Source organism: Dreissena polymorpha, chromosome 6 (genome assembly GCF_020536995.1).
Source record: "Dreissena polymorpha isolate Duluth1 chromosome 6, UMN_Dpol_1.0, whole genome shotgun sequence".
Classification (NCBI taxonomy): domain Eukaryota; kingdom Metazoa; phylum Mollusca; class Bivalvia; order Myida; family Dreissenidae; genus Dreissena; species Dreissena polymorpha.
Genome location: NC_068360.1, coordinates 50,139,610 through 50,156,135, shown reverse-complemented (window position 1 = coordinate 50,156,135; position 16,526 = coordinate 50,139,610). Strand labels below are relative to the sequence as shown.

The 16,526-nt window shown below is 38.3% G+C and overlaps 1 protein-coding gene across 3 annotated transcripts in view; it reads left to right on the top strand.

The window, feature by feature from the left end:
* LOC127836441 (autophagy-related protein 16-1-like) overlaps positions 1-16,526 on the top strand; it is a 33,566-nt gene that overhangs the window by 4,871 nt on the left and 12,169 nt on the right. For all 3 annotated transcript variants that reach the window (XM_052363082.1, XM_052363081.1, XM_052363083.1), the window contains 6 exons: positions 2,723-2,825; positions 3,542-3,615; positions 5,551-5,641; positions 6,765-6,925; positions 13,186-13,251; positions 15,131-15,206. In XM_052363082.1, the coding sequence (XP_052219042.1) occupies positions 2,723-2,825; positions 3,542-3,615; positions 5,551-5,641; positions 6,765-6,925; positions 13,186-13,251; positions 15,131-15,206 (571 nt within the window). The remainder of the gene's footprint in view (positions 1-2,722; positions 2,826-3,541; positions 3,616-5,550; positions 5,642-6,764; positions 6,926-13,185; positions 13,252-15,130; positions 15,207-16,526) is intronic.

Below are 16,526 nucleotides of genomic sequence, written 5' to 3'. Positions count from 1 at the left end.
GAGTTTATTCAGGGTAAGAGAACCTCAGTCAACAAGTGAGAGTAGATTCAGGATAAGAGAACCACAGTCTACAAGTGAGAGTTGATCCAGGGTAAGAGAACCACAGTCTACAAGTGAGAGTTGATTCAGGGTAAGAGAACCACAGTATACAAGTGAGAAAAGATTCAGGGTAAGAGAACCTCAGTCTACAAGTGAGAGTAGATTCAGGGTAAGAGAACCACAGTGCATGTATACAAGTGAAAGTTGATTCAGGGTAAGAGAACCACAGTATACAAGTGAGAGTAGATTCAGGGTAAGAGAACCACTGTATACAAGTGAGAGTAGATTCGGGGTAAGAGAACCACAGTATACAAGTGAGAGTTGATTCAGGGTTTAGAGAACCACAGCCTGCACGTGAGAGTAGATTCAGGGTAAGAGAACCACAGTCTACAAGTGAGAGTTGATTCAAGGTAAGAGAACCACAGTCTGCAAGTGAGAGTAAATTCAGGTTAGGAGAACCTCAGTCTGCAAGTGAGAGTTGATTCAGGGTAAGAGAATCACAGTCTACAAGTGAGAGTAGATTCAGGGTAAGAGAACCACAGTCTACAAGTGAGAGTTGATTCAGGGTAAGAGAACCACAGCCTGCAAGTTAGAGTAGATTCGGGGTAAGAAAACCACCGTCTACAAGTGAGAGTTGATTCAGGGTAAGAGAACCACAGTCTGCAAGTGAGAGTTGATTCAGTGTAAGAGAACCACAGTCTACAAGTGAGAGTAGATTCAGGGTAAGAGAACCACAGTCTACAAGTGAGAGTAGATTCAGGGTAAGAGAACCACAGTCTACAAGTGAGAGTAGATTCAGGGTAAGAGAACCACAGTCTACAAGTGAGAGTAGATTCAGGGTAAGAGAACCTCAGTCAACAAGTGTGAGTAGATTCAAGGTAAGAGAACCACAGTATACAAGTGAGAGTAGATTCAGGGTAAGAGAACCACAGTATACAAGTGAGAGTTGATTCAGGGTAAGAAAACCACAGCCTGCACTTGAGAGTAGATTCAGGGTAAGAAAACCAAAGTCTGCACGTGACAGTTGATTCAGGGTAAGAGAACCACAGTCTACAAGTGAGAGTAGATTCAGGGTAAGAGAACCTCAGTCTGCAAGTGAGAGTAGATTCAGGGTAAGAAAACCACAGTCTACAAGTGAGAGTTGATTCAGGGTAAGAGAACCACAGTCTACAAGTGAGAGTTGATTCAGGGTAAGAGAACCACAGTCTACAAGTGAGAGTAGATTCAGGGTAAGAGAACCACAGTCTACAAGTGAGAGTAGATTCATGGTAAGAGAACCACAGTCTACAAGTGAGAGTAGATTCATGGTAAGAGAACCACAGTCTGCAAGTGAGAGTAGATTCATGGTAAGAGAACCACAGTCTGCACGTGACAGTTGATTCAGGGTAAGAGAACCTCAGTATACAAGTGAGAGTAGATTCAGGGTAAGAGAACCTCAATCTACAAGTGAGAGTAGATTCATGGTAAGAGAACCACAGTCTACAAGTGAGAGTAGATTAAGGGTAAGAGAACCACAGTCTACAAGTGAGAGTAGATTCAGGGTAAGAGAACCACAGTCTACAAATGAGAATAGATTCAGGGTAAGAGAACCACAGTCTACATGTGAGAGTAGATTCAGGGTAAGAGAACCACAGTCTACAAATGAGAATAGATTCAGGGTAAGAGAACCACAGTATACAAGTGAGAGTAGATTCAGGGTAAGCAGCTGCAAATTACTTTACTTACTTAGTCTTCTTCACCCCTCCTGGGGCATAGGATCGGTCCCGATCTTGGGCAACATGTTTGGGGTAAGCCAACTAATAGAAAGAAAAAAATCATGTGTTTCAACAATTGCTTTAACCTTGGTTTTGAAAGGCAAAGGGTTTAACTACTGTGATGTTCTGTCAAGTATGAATATAACATTGTGAATGACTCTGTAGGCTCAGCAATATGCCAACAGAAATTTTAAATAGATTCTCATGTCATAGAAGTGTGAATATGCTTTATAATTTATCAGTGTTTGCCCAAAACATGAAATATTTTCTTTGTTTGGTGCAAAATGACAAATGCAGCAGATTGATCCAAAATCTCATTTGAACGTGTTTTTGATTATTGTAGTAGTATGTCTAACAACTTGAACTTAGCAAACAGAAAAAAAATAATGTTACTAGATTATGAAAAAAAAATCTGTAACTTTTACACATGCTTTAAAAGCTAAAGGCTTTAACAAATATTCTTAAGATTAAGATTACACTTCTGATTAAGATTACACTTCTGATTAAGATTACACTTCTGATTAAGATTACACTTCTGATTAAGATTACACTTCTTATTAAGATTACACTTCTGATTAAGATTACACTTCTGATTAAGATTACACTTCTGATTCAGTTATAGCAACTTAGAAAATGTAAGCTGCAACTGATTTTTTAAGATTAAGCTTTTAATAAATTTACAGGAGTGTTAACCCTTTCAGTGCTGGAACCGAATTTTGAAGGCCTTTGCAAACAGTTTGGATCCAGATGAGACGCCACAGAACGTGGCATCTCATCAGGATCCAAACTGTTTGCTATTCTGATAGTATTCTTTGAAAAAAAATCGAAGAAAATGCTAATTTTAGAAATTCAGCAGAAGACATTTTAGCAGACGAAAAATTTCCCAGCATGCAAAGGGTTAAGCCATAACACGACCATTATTTCCACAGTGGGCCGGGCGGTGGGGTCCCCAATGAGAAAGTTCAGCAGCTGGAACAGAAACTCTTCAAACTGCATGAGGAACTCACAGAGATGCACAAGAAGAGAGGAGAGGTGAGACGGTGGGGGCTGAAACCAGTCCATTACCTTTGTGTACAGTTTAACCCATTTATGCTCAGTGGACTCTCCCATCCTTCTAATTTGGATTAATTTATTTCCAAAATTAGAGATGTCTAGTATATTTATTTCGATATTTAGAATATTTCTTTTAGAAACTCCTTAAGCAAACAGCACAGACCCTGATGAGACGCTGCATCATGCGGTGTCTCATCTGGGTCTACGCTGTTTGCCAAGGCCTGTTTTCTAGACGCTAGGCATAAATGGGTTAATGTACAGGTTTTTTGGGGGACAACCTACATTTATTTAAAAGATATAAGATATTTTAACTTGGTTAACACAACTACAGAGGTATAGATAAGATTCACATCTTCATAAAATAATTATGAAAAATAAAAAACAGTTGATCCTAAGCATAGCATTTCTTGTTTGTAATCGGTTTAAGGGCTCCAAAACCTCATTCTTAGCTCAGATATATTTTTTGAAATTTTCAAGTGATTTCATAGCATCACAAATCTATTCATTACATGTGAATATAATGTAAGATTTTACTGGGATTTTCATCAGTTTTATTAGTTTCCTTTGTGATATGTTTATTATAATTTATGTTATGCCTCATATTGATGTTAGAGTGCCACTGTTTAGAAGAATGTATACAAGTATAAGGTCTGTCTCATGCTGTTCTGCTCATTATTATTCCTGTGTGTCTACAGAATGCCCAGCAGATCATTGACCTTAATGCGGCCCTCAAAGAAAAGGAGAAAGAAATACTTGTAAAGGACGGAAAGTAAGCTGCAACCAACAGTGTTAATAGCATGACATAATGGTTCACAGACTTAAACGTTTTATTATAAAAGCCGGCTAGTACAGCATGGCTGTTTTAGTGCTACTCATACCTTATGCTACCAATAAGGGTGTTGTGGTAATGTGACATTGCCTGTAGTCACTATGGAAAACATACCCAATTTCCTTCAATTCATGAAATTCACCCAAGTCTGCCTGCCTGCCTGCCTGCCTGCCCGCCCGCCTGCCCTGCCCTGTCTGTCTGTCTGTCTGTCTGTCTGGAGCTGCTCATTTTGAGTGGTGAAAATTCAAGGTCAAGGTCATCCTCCAAGGTCAAAGGTCAAATATCATTGTATTTTTCTTTCCTAAAACTTTAACCTTCGTTAAAGTTTTATCATAACTTTTTTAATATTGAACACAGCAACTTCATATTTGGCATGCATGTGCATCTCTTGGAGCTGCACATTTTGAGTGGTGAAAGGTCAAGGTCAGTCTTCAAGGTCAAAGGTAAAAAAAATAAAATAAAAAAAGTTAATTTCTCCATTTAATCTCTTACTTACTTCTCGTTGAGCTGCACATTTTAAGTGGTGAAAGGTCAAGGTCAACCATAAAGCTCAAAGGTATGGCTTCAAAGCGGCGCAGAATGGGGCATTGTGTTCTTGACAAACACATCTCTAGTTTTATAAAAATGTTTTTGATATGTTTATATTTCTTAATTGATTATTGATGTATATTTTTGTAAGCAAAACAGAAGATTTATTCTACAAAGCCTTATTTGATCTGTTCTCCTAAGTTCTCCTTGAGATTTTGCAAATAAACTTTTTTAATACAAGCCCATTATAAGGTTTACATAGAACAACCGCAGTATAGCACTTTTCATATATGAGATGCATCATGCGACAGTGGATCTTATGCCATAAGCAGCCAGCATAGCTTCTGACCAGCCTGCGAAATTGCAGTCAGGACAGGAGCTATCTTGTCAGCCATAAAGTTAATGTTTTGTGGTCTCACTAGCAGAAAGGGTCGTTCCTCACCAGACTGGCTATAGCTACAGTGGTCTATAGAGCTCTACTGTGGTCTATAGCTACTGTGGTCTATAGCTACTGTGGTCTATAGAGCTCTACTGTGGTCTATAGCTACTGTGGTCTATAGCTACTGTGGTGTATAGCTACTGTGGTCTATAGCTACTGTGGTCTATAGATAATGTGGTCTATAGCTGCTGTGGTCTACAGCTACTGTGGTCTATAGCTGCTGTGGTCTATAGCTACTTTGGACTACAGGTACTGTGGTCTACAGCTACTGTGGTCTTTAGCTACTGTGGTCTATATAGCTGTACTGTGGTCTATAGCTACTGTGGTCTATAGCTTCTGTGGTCTATAGCTACTGTGGTCTATAGCTACTGTGGTCTATAGCTACTGTGGTCTATAGCTACTGTGGACTATAGCTACTGTGGTCTATAGCTACTGTGGTCTATAGTTACTGTGGTCTATAGCTACTGTGGCCTATAGCTACTGTGGTCTATAGAGCTCAACTGTGGTTTATAGCTAATGTGGTCTGTAGCTACTGTGGTCTATAGCTACTTTGGTCTATAGCTACTGTGGTCTATAGCTACTGTGGTCTATAGCTACTGTGGACTATAGCTACTTTCGACTATAGCTACTGTGGTCTTTAACTACTGTGGTCTATATCTACTGTGGTCTATAGCTACTGTGGTCTATAGCTGATGTGGTCTATAGCTGCTGTGGTCTATAGCTACTGTGGTCTATAGCTGCTGTGGTCTAAAGCTACTGTGGTCTTTAGCTACTGTGGACTATAGCTTCTGTGGTCTATAGCTACTGTGGTCTATATCTAATGTGGTCTATAGCTACTGTGGTCTATTTCTTTGGCCCATTTTCATATGACGCAGCTTCACACAGTTTCCTTAAAAACATTTCCCCAGGTTGAGTGATGCACACTCAACTGAACAGACGTTGAAGAATGAGATGAAGAATCTTGAGAGGACAATCCTGGAACTGGAGGCCACCAATCAGGTATGCATAGCATTGAACCTCCAGGAACACAGTGGATATTTACCAGCAGTGCTCGTGGAAAATGGTGCATCATGCATGTGCATAAAGTTTTATACCAGATTAGCCTGTGCAAACTTCACATGTTTTAATTGCAGCCTTGGTCTTAAACTGGATTTAGACTGACAATCCTTAAGGTACTCAGATAGATTGTTGCACCATTTTGGACTGACGATGGCGAGATATCTTTCAGCCTTTTTTGGTAGTTTTGTGACCTTAATTTATACTGTCCTCGAGCAGGTACAAAACAATTCCCTTATTTAGTTAAGTTTAAACCTATTTATTGTAGCTCGATTGCATTAGATCCTCAGGCTTATTGAAACGCTCTCCAGTCCGTTTCCTTGGCCTAGAACCAGTATTTGGTGTCTTTAGGGGAGATCTAAAGAACGCTTCCACAGTGAGTATAGAACCCATGACCCCCCGGTCGCTAGGCAGACACCATTTCCATTACACCACAGCGACCTCATTATTCCCTTATTTAAAATGGAGCTGTACGATTGATAACCCTAAAGACAACCTTGTAAAACTTGGAACATCACCCTGGCTTTTCCTGGAAGCCAGTGTAGGTATTATAGGAGATCAGTTGGTTTTTCAAAAGAAGCCTTCAAGGCTACTCTTCCAGCATTATTTGAACTTGATGTGGCTTCTGTTTTTGGTAAGCAGGAACTTGCGTAAAAATACCCTTTCAAAAGTCATTGACTGATTTTCCATTAACGAAGCAGAAGGGAAAAACATCTGAAATTAGTGTATCATGCACAAAAACCAGGGACTTTTTTTCAAGATCCAGAAAAAAGTCAAATCAAATAGATACAAGTAAAAACAAATCAAATCTAAAACAAATCTCATTTTTGCTTCTGTTACATGTGTCTAACCCATACCCGCTCAAAGGCAAAGTCAGAATGGCTATGTGCAAACATCACATAAACCACAACAGCCTTCAAGGAACTCACAGATTGCGGCTTATGAGTATCTTAAGGTCTGGTAAAAAAGGTCTTTATTAAAATATAATTTTATAAGGAACTACAAATGAGTCAAAATGGGTATCTTAGCGGTACAGGATTAATTCAAGCCCTACTGTATACTCCAGACACTGAAAGACGAACACCAGGCTCTGCAGATGGCCTTCACATCCTTGGAGGAGAAACACAAGAAACTGATGAATGACAATGACGAGATCATGGCCCGCTGGCTGCAACAGAAAATGGCCCAGGCAGACGCTTTGAATCGGGAGAACGATCAGTTTATGGCGTGAGTACTTTTGTACTCAGATTTTTTAGAACCATGTTCAGTTTATGAATGGGGATGGGGGAGGGGGACATTGAGATGGGCTGTTGAATGACAGTTTATGGATGGGGGTGGGGGAGGGGGACAGTGAGATGGGCTGTTGAATGATAAAGTTCTGGATTTTTTTCAGTGTTTTTATCTTGTTTTAGTCTTAATTTTTATGCCCCCGAAGGAGGGCATATAGTGATGACACTGTCCGTCCCTCCGTCTGTCTGTCTGTCTGCCTGTCTGTCACACTTCGCGTTAAGGTTTTGAAAAATGCTCATTACTCTATGTCGCTTCAGATGTAGCCTTTATATTTGGTATGCATGTGTATATGGACAGGGCCTTTCCATACGCACACAAACGTTGACTCATTTGACCTTGAACTTAATGTCCGCGTTAAGGTTTCGATATCTGCGTTTAGGTTTTAGAAAAATGCTCATAACATCTACCAAAGCGTTTTTTGGTGGCATTTGTCTTCCTATGGAGACAGCTCTTGTTTTTAGCTCAACTACTCAGCCATTTGTTGACATCAGCATTTACAAAATAATCTGGTTGGATTGGTAATAGTAAAATTGCATCATCTCCATATCACTGTTTTATGTATGCACCTTGTTGTACTCAGGGACTACCCTATGGGCAACTAGAGCGATAATTTCGCTCTAACGCCTGTGATTTCGCCCTAGGAGCCCAGAAAAGCGAAGATCAAGTCGTCCAATTTTTTTAGTAAACAAGACCGGGAAAGCGAAAATCAAGCCGCCTGATTATTTTTGCTAAGGCTTGCTACCGCCCGCAGGCGATTATCAAGTTTATTGTTTGTTGTTTATCTAAGGGTTACACAATTTACCCCCCGCACGGATCGTTAATTGACTGTGACAAAGCAGTCCCATACTATTGGTTGCTAGTACAACACACTCCTGCCTCTTCCCGCGTGCCGTAAGTTGTCTAATGATTACGTGATAACTGAATGACCATCCGATAATTGCTGGTTTTTGGCAGACGGCATGGTAAAAGAAAGTCGGCAAAATTAATTAAAGAAAAGCAAAATTCATTGAAGGTCTATTAATAACGTAGATCCACAATTAAGTCCAGCGAGTTTTGTCAGTTTGTTAATCCACCGATAATTACGATTAACACCCATCATATATAAACTGGAATCACATTTAATTTTTATGCCCCCTTTCAAAGAAAAGGAGGCATATAGTGATCGGACTGTTCGTCCGTCTGTCTGTCTGTCTGTCTGTCCGTCTGTCTGTCCGTCTGTCTGTCCGTCTGTCTTTCCGCCACACTTTGCGTTTAGGTTTCGAAAAATGCTCATAACTTCTATGTCCCTTGAGATATAACCTTCATATTTGGTATGCATGTGTATATGGACAAGGCCTTTCCATATGCACAAAAATTTTCACCCCTGTGACCTTGAACTTAGGGTCCGCGTTTAGGTTTCGAAATCTGCGTTTAAGTTTCGAAAAATGCCCATAACTTCTATGTCCATTGAGATATAACCTTCATATTTGGTATGCATGTGTATATGGACAAGGCCTTTCCATACGCACACAAATTTTCACCCCTGTGACCTTGACCTTGAACTTAGGGTCCTCGTTTAGGTTTCGAAATCTGCGTTTAAGTTTAAAAAAATGCTCATAACTTCTATGTCCCTTGAGATATAACATTCATATTTGGTATGCATGTGTATATGGACGAGGCCTTTCCATACGCACACAAATTTTCACCCCTGTGACCTTGACCTTGAACTTAGGGTCCGCGTTTAGGTTTCGAAATCTGCGTTTAAGTTTCGAAAAATGCTCATAACTTCGATGTCCCTTGAGATATAACCTTCATATTTAATATGCATGTGTATATGGACGAGGCCTTTCCAAACGCACAAAAAATTCACCCCTGTGACCTAAACCTTGAACGTAGGGTCCGCGTTTAGGTTTCGAAATCTGCGTTTAAGTTTTGAAAAATGCTCATAACTTTTAAGTCCCTTGAGATATAACCTTCATATTTGGTATGTATGTGTATATGGACGAGGCCTTTCCATACGCTCAAAAATTTTCACCCCTGTGACCTTGACCTTGAACTAAGGGTCCGCGTTTAGGTTTCGAAATCTGCGTTTAAGTTTCGAAAAATGCTCATAACTTCTATCAAAGCGTTTATAGGTGGCATATGCCATCCTATGGTGACAGCTCTTTTTTTATGCCCCCGAAGGAGGGCATATAGTGCTCGGACTGTCCGTCTGCCTGTCCATCTTTCCGTCACACTTTGTGTTTATTATGCCCCCCTTCGAAGAAGAGGGGGTATATTGCTTTGCACATGTCGGTCGGTCTGTCGGTCCACCAGGTGGTTTCCGGATGATAACTCAAGAACGCTTGGGCCTAGGATCATGTAACTAAATAGGTACATTGATCATGACACGCAGATGACCCCTATTGATTTTGAGGTCACTAGGTCAAAGGTCGAGGTCACCGTGACTGGACATAGTAAAATGGTTTTTGAATGATTACTCAAGAATGCATACACGGCCAACAGGGCACACTCTGAACAATATTACTGAAGCAACTGGTCTGTAATCCTAAATCTATAATTATAATTCCAATGAAACATCATCCTTTTAGTAAAATACAGTGGTTTAGGTTTCGAAAAATGCTCATATCTTCTATGTCCCTTGAGATACAAATTTTGACCTCTTTGACCTTGACCTTGAACATAGGGTCCGGGTTTAGTTTTCTAAATCTGCGTTTTGGTTTTAGAAAATTGCTATAACTTCTATCTAAGCGTTTATAGGGGGCATATGTCATCCTATGGTGACAGCTCTTGTTTATGCTAACAAGTCATAATACTACACATAAACATTGAGAAAACACATTTCCTCGATAAGATATAAATTATCCGAGTAGAATTAAATTGCTACGTCATGACCTTCGACATTGTAATAGATATACAAGATGTTCCATGCATTAAGATTGTGTTTTGTTACAAAAGCATTTATAGGGATGATGTTAATATAATGACGATAATTATGAGATGAAAAGGTGCTACCGGTACTCTGACAAATGTGTTATGATGAAGTAGATTTCAATGAGCATTTATTGTTTTTACAAAACAACATAGTATAATGATAGAAATAATAAAAGTTGTGAAATGAATATGTTTTGTTTTTGATATTGTCCGCACTAACTTCTCCCTGATTTTCCAAACTTCTCCCTGTTTAAAAAAAGGAGAAGTCACTTCTCCCTATTTTTTAGGCCTAGGGTAGTCCCTGATTACTTAACCCTTTCCCACTCAGTAGCAAAGTAAAAATGGCCATGTGCAAACAGCATAAAACCAGAACAGCCTGCTAGTAACTTACAGTCTGTTCAGGTTTTATGCTGTTTGCTGCTCATCAGTATCTTAGGGTTAGAGATAACGCCTTTAAAACTTGAATATAGTAAAAAAGGTCTTCAATTAATTATAACTTTCTTAGGGACTAAAAATGCGTGAAAATATGTAACTAAGTGGTAAACGGATAATGTACTTAAAATATTCAGATAAACATTTGGTGCAACCACTGCTATCTCTAGCCGACATTCAGACCTAGCATGCAGTTGCATTTGTGGTCGGTTGGGTCAATGTCAAAGTCATTGTTGCTTAAACAAGAATAAACCAAGAAACTAAGTGAGGATGGAGATATTGTTCTGAAATGTTGTGAAAAGGCAAATTACAGGCTGATCAAGCGAGGGGTTTTGTTTGGACAAGTGGGGTCAAGATCACTGTTGGCTCAACTGAAGAGTTTCCTCGCTGTAACTTGATTTTGGATGGAAGTTTTGTGTTGCAATTGGGTTTGTACGTAGCCTACATAAAGACATAGAATGGAATTGCATCTGAGGCCAGTAGGGTCAAGGTCATTTATAAAAAAAATATATGTATTGTTTCCATGCAATACCTTGTATTGCTTTCAAAGCTAATTAGATTCTTCTCAATATATTGGTAAAAAGTTTATAAACTTCAAATGGTAACATTTTTTGTTTGAATGTATACATTTTCATGTTTGTGTTTACATGTAATACTTCCGATATGAGACTTCAAATATGTCTTTGTGGTCATTATACCCCCACAAACGAAGTTTAGGGGAGTATATAGGAGTGAGCTTGTCTGTCGGTCGGTCTGTCGGTCCGTATTAAGTGTCTGCTCTCTAATTCAGGTTGTTTGCATCTGATCTTCACCAAACTTGGTCAGATGTTTAATCTAGATGATTTTTAGGTCAAGTTTGAATATGGGTAATGCTGGGTCAAAACTAGGTCACGTGGTCACTTAGTGCGTTTTAAACATTCAGCATGGTGTCTGCTCTCTAATTGAAGTAGTTTTCATCCGAGCTTCACCACACTTGGTCAGAAGTTGTACATGTATCTAGATGTTGTGTAGGTAAAGTTTGAACATGGGCCATGCCGGGTCAAAAACTAGGTCAAGGGGTCACTAAGTGCGTTTTAAACATTGAGCATGATGTCCGCTGTTTTAAGTGAAGACAACATGCAAAATATTCTGTGTCAATGCAGCATGTGGGGGTATTCTTCACCTCTGTGATAAAGCTTTAGTTATATCAGGTTACTGACAGAAACTGTACAGTATATTACGGAATGAAAAGATGGGTCAAGTGCGCTGTCTTGATGCAGCTCTTATTGCATAGAGATACACTGTAACTCCAATATAACGCGGATGACGGGGTCCAAGCCACGAAACAGCGTTATAAACGGACAGTGATATAAGTTTTGAGCTTATTTATTTAAGGGGGCTATAAAAACAAGTAAAGTATAGCCTATAATATAGGTCCTGTGTATTGTCATGCTGTGTTGTCATCCGCAAATACATGCATTTAAACGGAATCAAACGATAACAGTATACATACCGCTTTTCTAATGTGCACATTTATCCGATAATCCAATATAATTACAGCATCACTTATGAAAAAAATAATGTTTAACAATTATGACAAGAAATATGTTGACGAATTTCAAAAACAAATTCATATGCCTACGCCATTTTTCAGAAAAAAATAGTACAGTGCATTATGGGACACAGCTTTCATTGGACGAGCGAATTTAAATTTAGATTGAATGCAATACGATACATGTACAAAAAAATGTTTTATTGCATCATACGCAGCATGTAAAATAGTGCTTTCTGTGGACTTTCTGATAACGGGCAAAAGTTTTAATGCATCTCTGTTAACTATTACACTGCGTTAGCATGTAAATAAATCGTCAGGATTTTTGAATTTATTTTTCGTATACGTACTGAAACATTAAACATACACAAAGATCTTTTTATTTATCAAGCATGTATAGCATATAATAAACGATAACACACTTACACAGCCATAGTTTATACAATGAAATACAATACACGATAAATACAAAACATAGCCAGGTAATTGTTTTAAATAACTTTAATTTTTCTAATTATTCCGCTTGCACTTGCCTTATACAAATTAGTGCACCGAACCGCTTTGATAGGGAATACATGTAATAAACACGGACTCGCGAGTTTTCACACCTTTATTGACATTACACAACAGATTAACACCAATTAGCTGTTGAGTGTCGTTTAACCTCTGATCGATTAAAATCAGTTAAAAGGACAGATAAAGCAATCAAGCTGTGATCGCCGGCTTCTTTGAATTTTCTGAAAGTCGCATAACATGGATTTGAATCAGAAATGGAAGGTTGGAGGAAAAACGGGATCCAAGGACCCCCCGCGTGATATTGGACACAGCGTTATAACGGACCGCACTATATTGGAGTTACAGTGTATCACCAAGCTGTGTGTACCAGTCACTGTAAGAGTGTCACAGTTTTCAAAAGAAAATGACTGTATCCAGAAATTAGTTGTTTGTAATATAAAATATATTATCCAGCTTAAAACAAATGTTCTAAGACTATATGTTGACGAATATTAATATTCTTACTGTATGTTCATAACCACTGTACACATACTAACTGTTGATAACTGTACTTATGTACTCTTACTAAATTCTCATAACAGCTGTACTCACACTTTATGATCGGCGTTTGCAAACATGGGTCTTAAGCCATATACCGGCAACATAAGTCCATACCAGTCTAAGACCACAAAAACCTTGCGTTACTTTATAGCTATATAATTTAAATATACGATTTTAGCATAAAGAATAAGACCTATATTTGCATGACACGGGTTGTATGTTGATGATTGCACTTTTGTACCCTCACTGTTTGTTCATGTGTTAGACACAAGCAGAGGATGTTGCAGAAACAGTTGGCAGAGGCTGCACTGGAGCCTGTGACTGTCACAGAGTAAGTAACAAACACATATGAAAAGCTGTCTTGAAAAACACATGTGCACAGGCTAAACAGGGACAATACTTTCTGCTAAATGGATATTTGCTAAGAAAAGACTTCCTTTAACCCTTTGCATGCTGGGAAATTTGTTGTCTGCGAAAATGTCGTCTGCTGAATTTCTAAAATAAGCATTTTCTTCGATTTTTTTTCAAAGAATACTATCAGAATAGCAAACAGTTTGGATCCTGATGAGATGCCACGTTTTGTGGCGTCTCATCTGGATCCAAACTGTTTGCAAAGGCCTTTAAAATTTGGTTCCCGCACTGAATGCAATAAAAGCGGTAAGGGTCGTCCAAGATTAGCCTGTGCAGACTGCACTGCCTAATCTGCTATGACACATTTATACTGATGCATTAACGCCTGTTTTCGCAGAGATCAGCTAAAATTAAGAGTTTGCAGATGCATAGCGGATAGTATCATGGTGTCGGCATAGCAATATGAGGTTCCGGTTTTGATCCCCATTTTGGGCACATTAGCAAATCCCCATTTTGGGCACATTAGCAAGATTTCCTCCATAAATACCAAAGCACAGGTTCTTCCCAGACAGAAATACTCAAGAGCATCTCAATAAGCTTAAAGCTAAAGATGCAATTAAGATAAAACTGATTGTAATTAAACAGAAATGAGGACACTGTATGATCTCTGAGATTTTTTATGTCTCTCAGTCTATACTGGGGAGACATATTGTTTTTGCCCTGTCTGTTTGTTTGTTGGTTTGTTTGCGTCAAACTTTAACATTTGCCATAACTTTTGCAATATTGAAGATAGGAATTTCATATTTGGCATGCATGTGTATCTCATGGAGCTGCTCATTTTGCGTGGTGAAAGGTCAAGGTCATAATAGCAAGGTCAAATATATGGGGGGGGGGGGGGGACATAGTGTTTCACAAATACATCTTGTTTCACCTGCAGTTGATTGGGCTCTACAACCTATTTTGTGAGGATATTGTGTAATTTGAATTTTGTGTTATTTGGGAGAATAGCAGAGTTGTGCAAGGAAAAAATTGGTTTTAGGGGCAGACTGCAGGATTTTAACTTACAGTGCTGGAACCCAATTTTGAAGGCCTTTGCAAACAGTTTGGATCCAGATGAGACGCCACAGAACATGGCGTCTTATCAGGATCCAAACAGTTTGCTATTCTGATAGTATTCTTTAGAAAAAAAAACACCAAGAAAATGCTAATTTTAGAAATTCAGCAGACAACATTTTAGCAGACAACAAATTTCCCAGCATGCAAAGGGTTAAACAGTTATTCATAGGGAATGATTCCTGATATAAGGATTTCATGTATAAGGAAAAATATTAGATCTTGTTGATACAAAAATATGTACTTTCTATGGCCGGTTTCCTTATCTTAAAGCCGCCGCCATGTCATAGTTGGTTAGATAAATATAAAGATACATATAAATGAGGCCATAATTCAGTGGGGAATAAACCTGTGACTACCGCATGTTAAGATAATGCTGTAACCATTTTGATTGACATTTACATATTGAACTGCTTGCAGTTATGTACTAATTGCTTGTTAACAGCAGAGCTCTAAAAGTGATGTTGATAGGTTGTTATCAACACTGAGAGTTTGTGTACTGGTGGCCCTATTCAGTACTTGGTCTAAAAGGTTTAAATACCTTGGCACTAGTGTTAGAGTTATAAGATGGAATTGTTTTAAACATGTCATAGTAAACAGAGACTCCTTTTAAAACATTTGCTGCATAATGCACTTTAATTCACTGCATAATAATTTGGGAATAATATAGATGACCATACTCTCTTTGATTTGCTTGCCCTTAAGCAGCTGTGTATTGATTGCAAGTAATGTTGTTACTTTAACAGGCAGACATCAGACATTGCTGGTATACCCCAGATTTGCCTCAATGCTTCCATACCAACTAAAGCTCAACAAAAATTAGTAAGTGGAACATTTTGTTATATATGTCTGACGTATTGAAGAAAATGTCATAACCCGTCTTCTAAGTTATATTAGATTTAGAAAACAAAAGCAATATTAAATGAAATACTTAAAGGTTCTTGTAATAAAGGTAAAACAATATATTGTGTATGTAAATGGTCTTCAATTTAAATTACATGAAATAAATGCGTGTGTGTTTTTTATGCCTCCGGATCGAATGATCGGGGGTATATTGTTTTTGGCCTGTCTGTCTGTCATTCTGTCCAAATATAAATTTTGCAATATTGAAGATAGCAACTTGATATTTGGCACGCATGTGTATCTAATGGAGCTGCACATTTTGAGTGGTGAAAGGTCAAGGTCATCCTTCAAGGTCAAAGGTCAAATATATGGCTTCAAACCGTGCAATAGGGGGCATTGTATTTCTAACAAACACATTTCTTGTTTAGAATTAATAAAATCTAGAAATCATTTAGTAGATGGAAATGATGCTATACATAAAGAATATCTTGCAATGAAGATAGTCCACTTGTGTTTGATTTCTGTTTTAAGTGAAACAAAATGAGACTTATCACAAACTTCTCCAAACAGTATCAAAATGTGTGTGAAAACAGTTGTAGCAGCATACTATATGTATAGCATGTACACAAGTTTCATATTCAACCATGAACTTATTACAGAATAATTTAAATTGAAGGCAAGAATGAATTTGTTTTTGTATGCTCCCCCCAAAAAAATTCCGTCCGTCCGTGCACAATTTTTGTCGGGGCTATTTCTCAGCAACTAATGACCGGAATTCAATGAAACTTTATGGGAAGCTTCACTACCAAGAGGAGATGTACATTATCAGCGGGTTCTGGTCGGATGATTTTTCACAGAGTTATGGCCCTTTGAAATTTTATATAAAAAAAGTATTGTCCCCCCAACTACTGTGCCCTCTAGATGTTTCCTTTTATCTGAATATATAGTGCAATATTGTGACAAAATAAACCTTTGGGGAGCATCACCTGTCTCCGACGGTTTCTTGTTTTCACAATGAGTCTTAGCTACCTGGTGTTTGTGTGTGTTACAACACATATAACTAAGCATTAAGTCTAAATGCTGGTTGCGTAGTATTTGTTGATTAAATAAAATGAAAAAATAATTTAAGCCTTCATGGAGTGGGATGATATGCATTAAATTTGTTTGCATCTCAATAAGTATGTTTGTACTTCATCTGGGTTGTTTTTTCCACCTCTTTTAAATTACTGGATTGATCCGGCTCAAACTTTTTTATTTGAATGACTTTGATGTAAAAACGCTTGCTAAGTAAGGACTTGC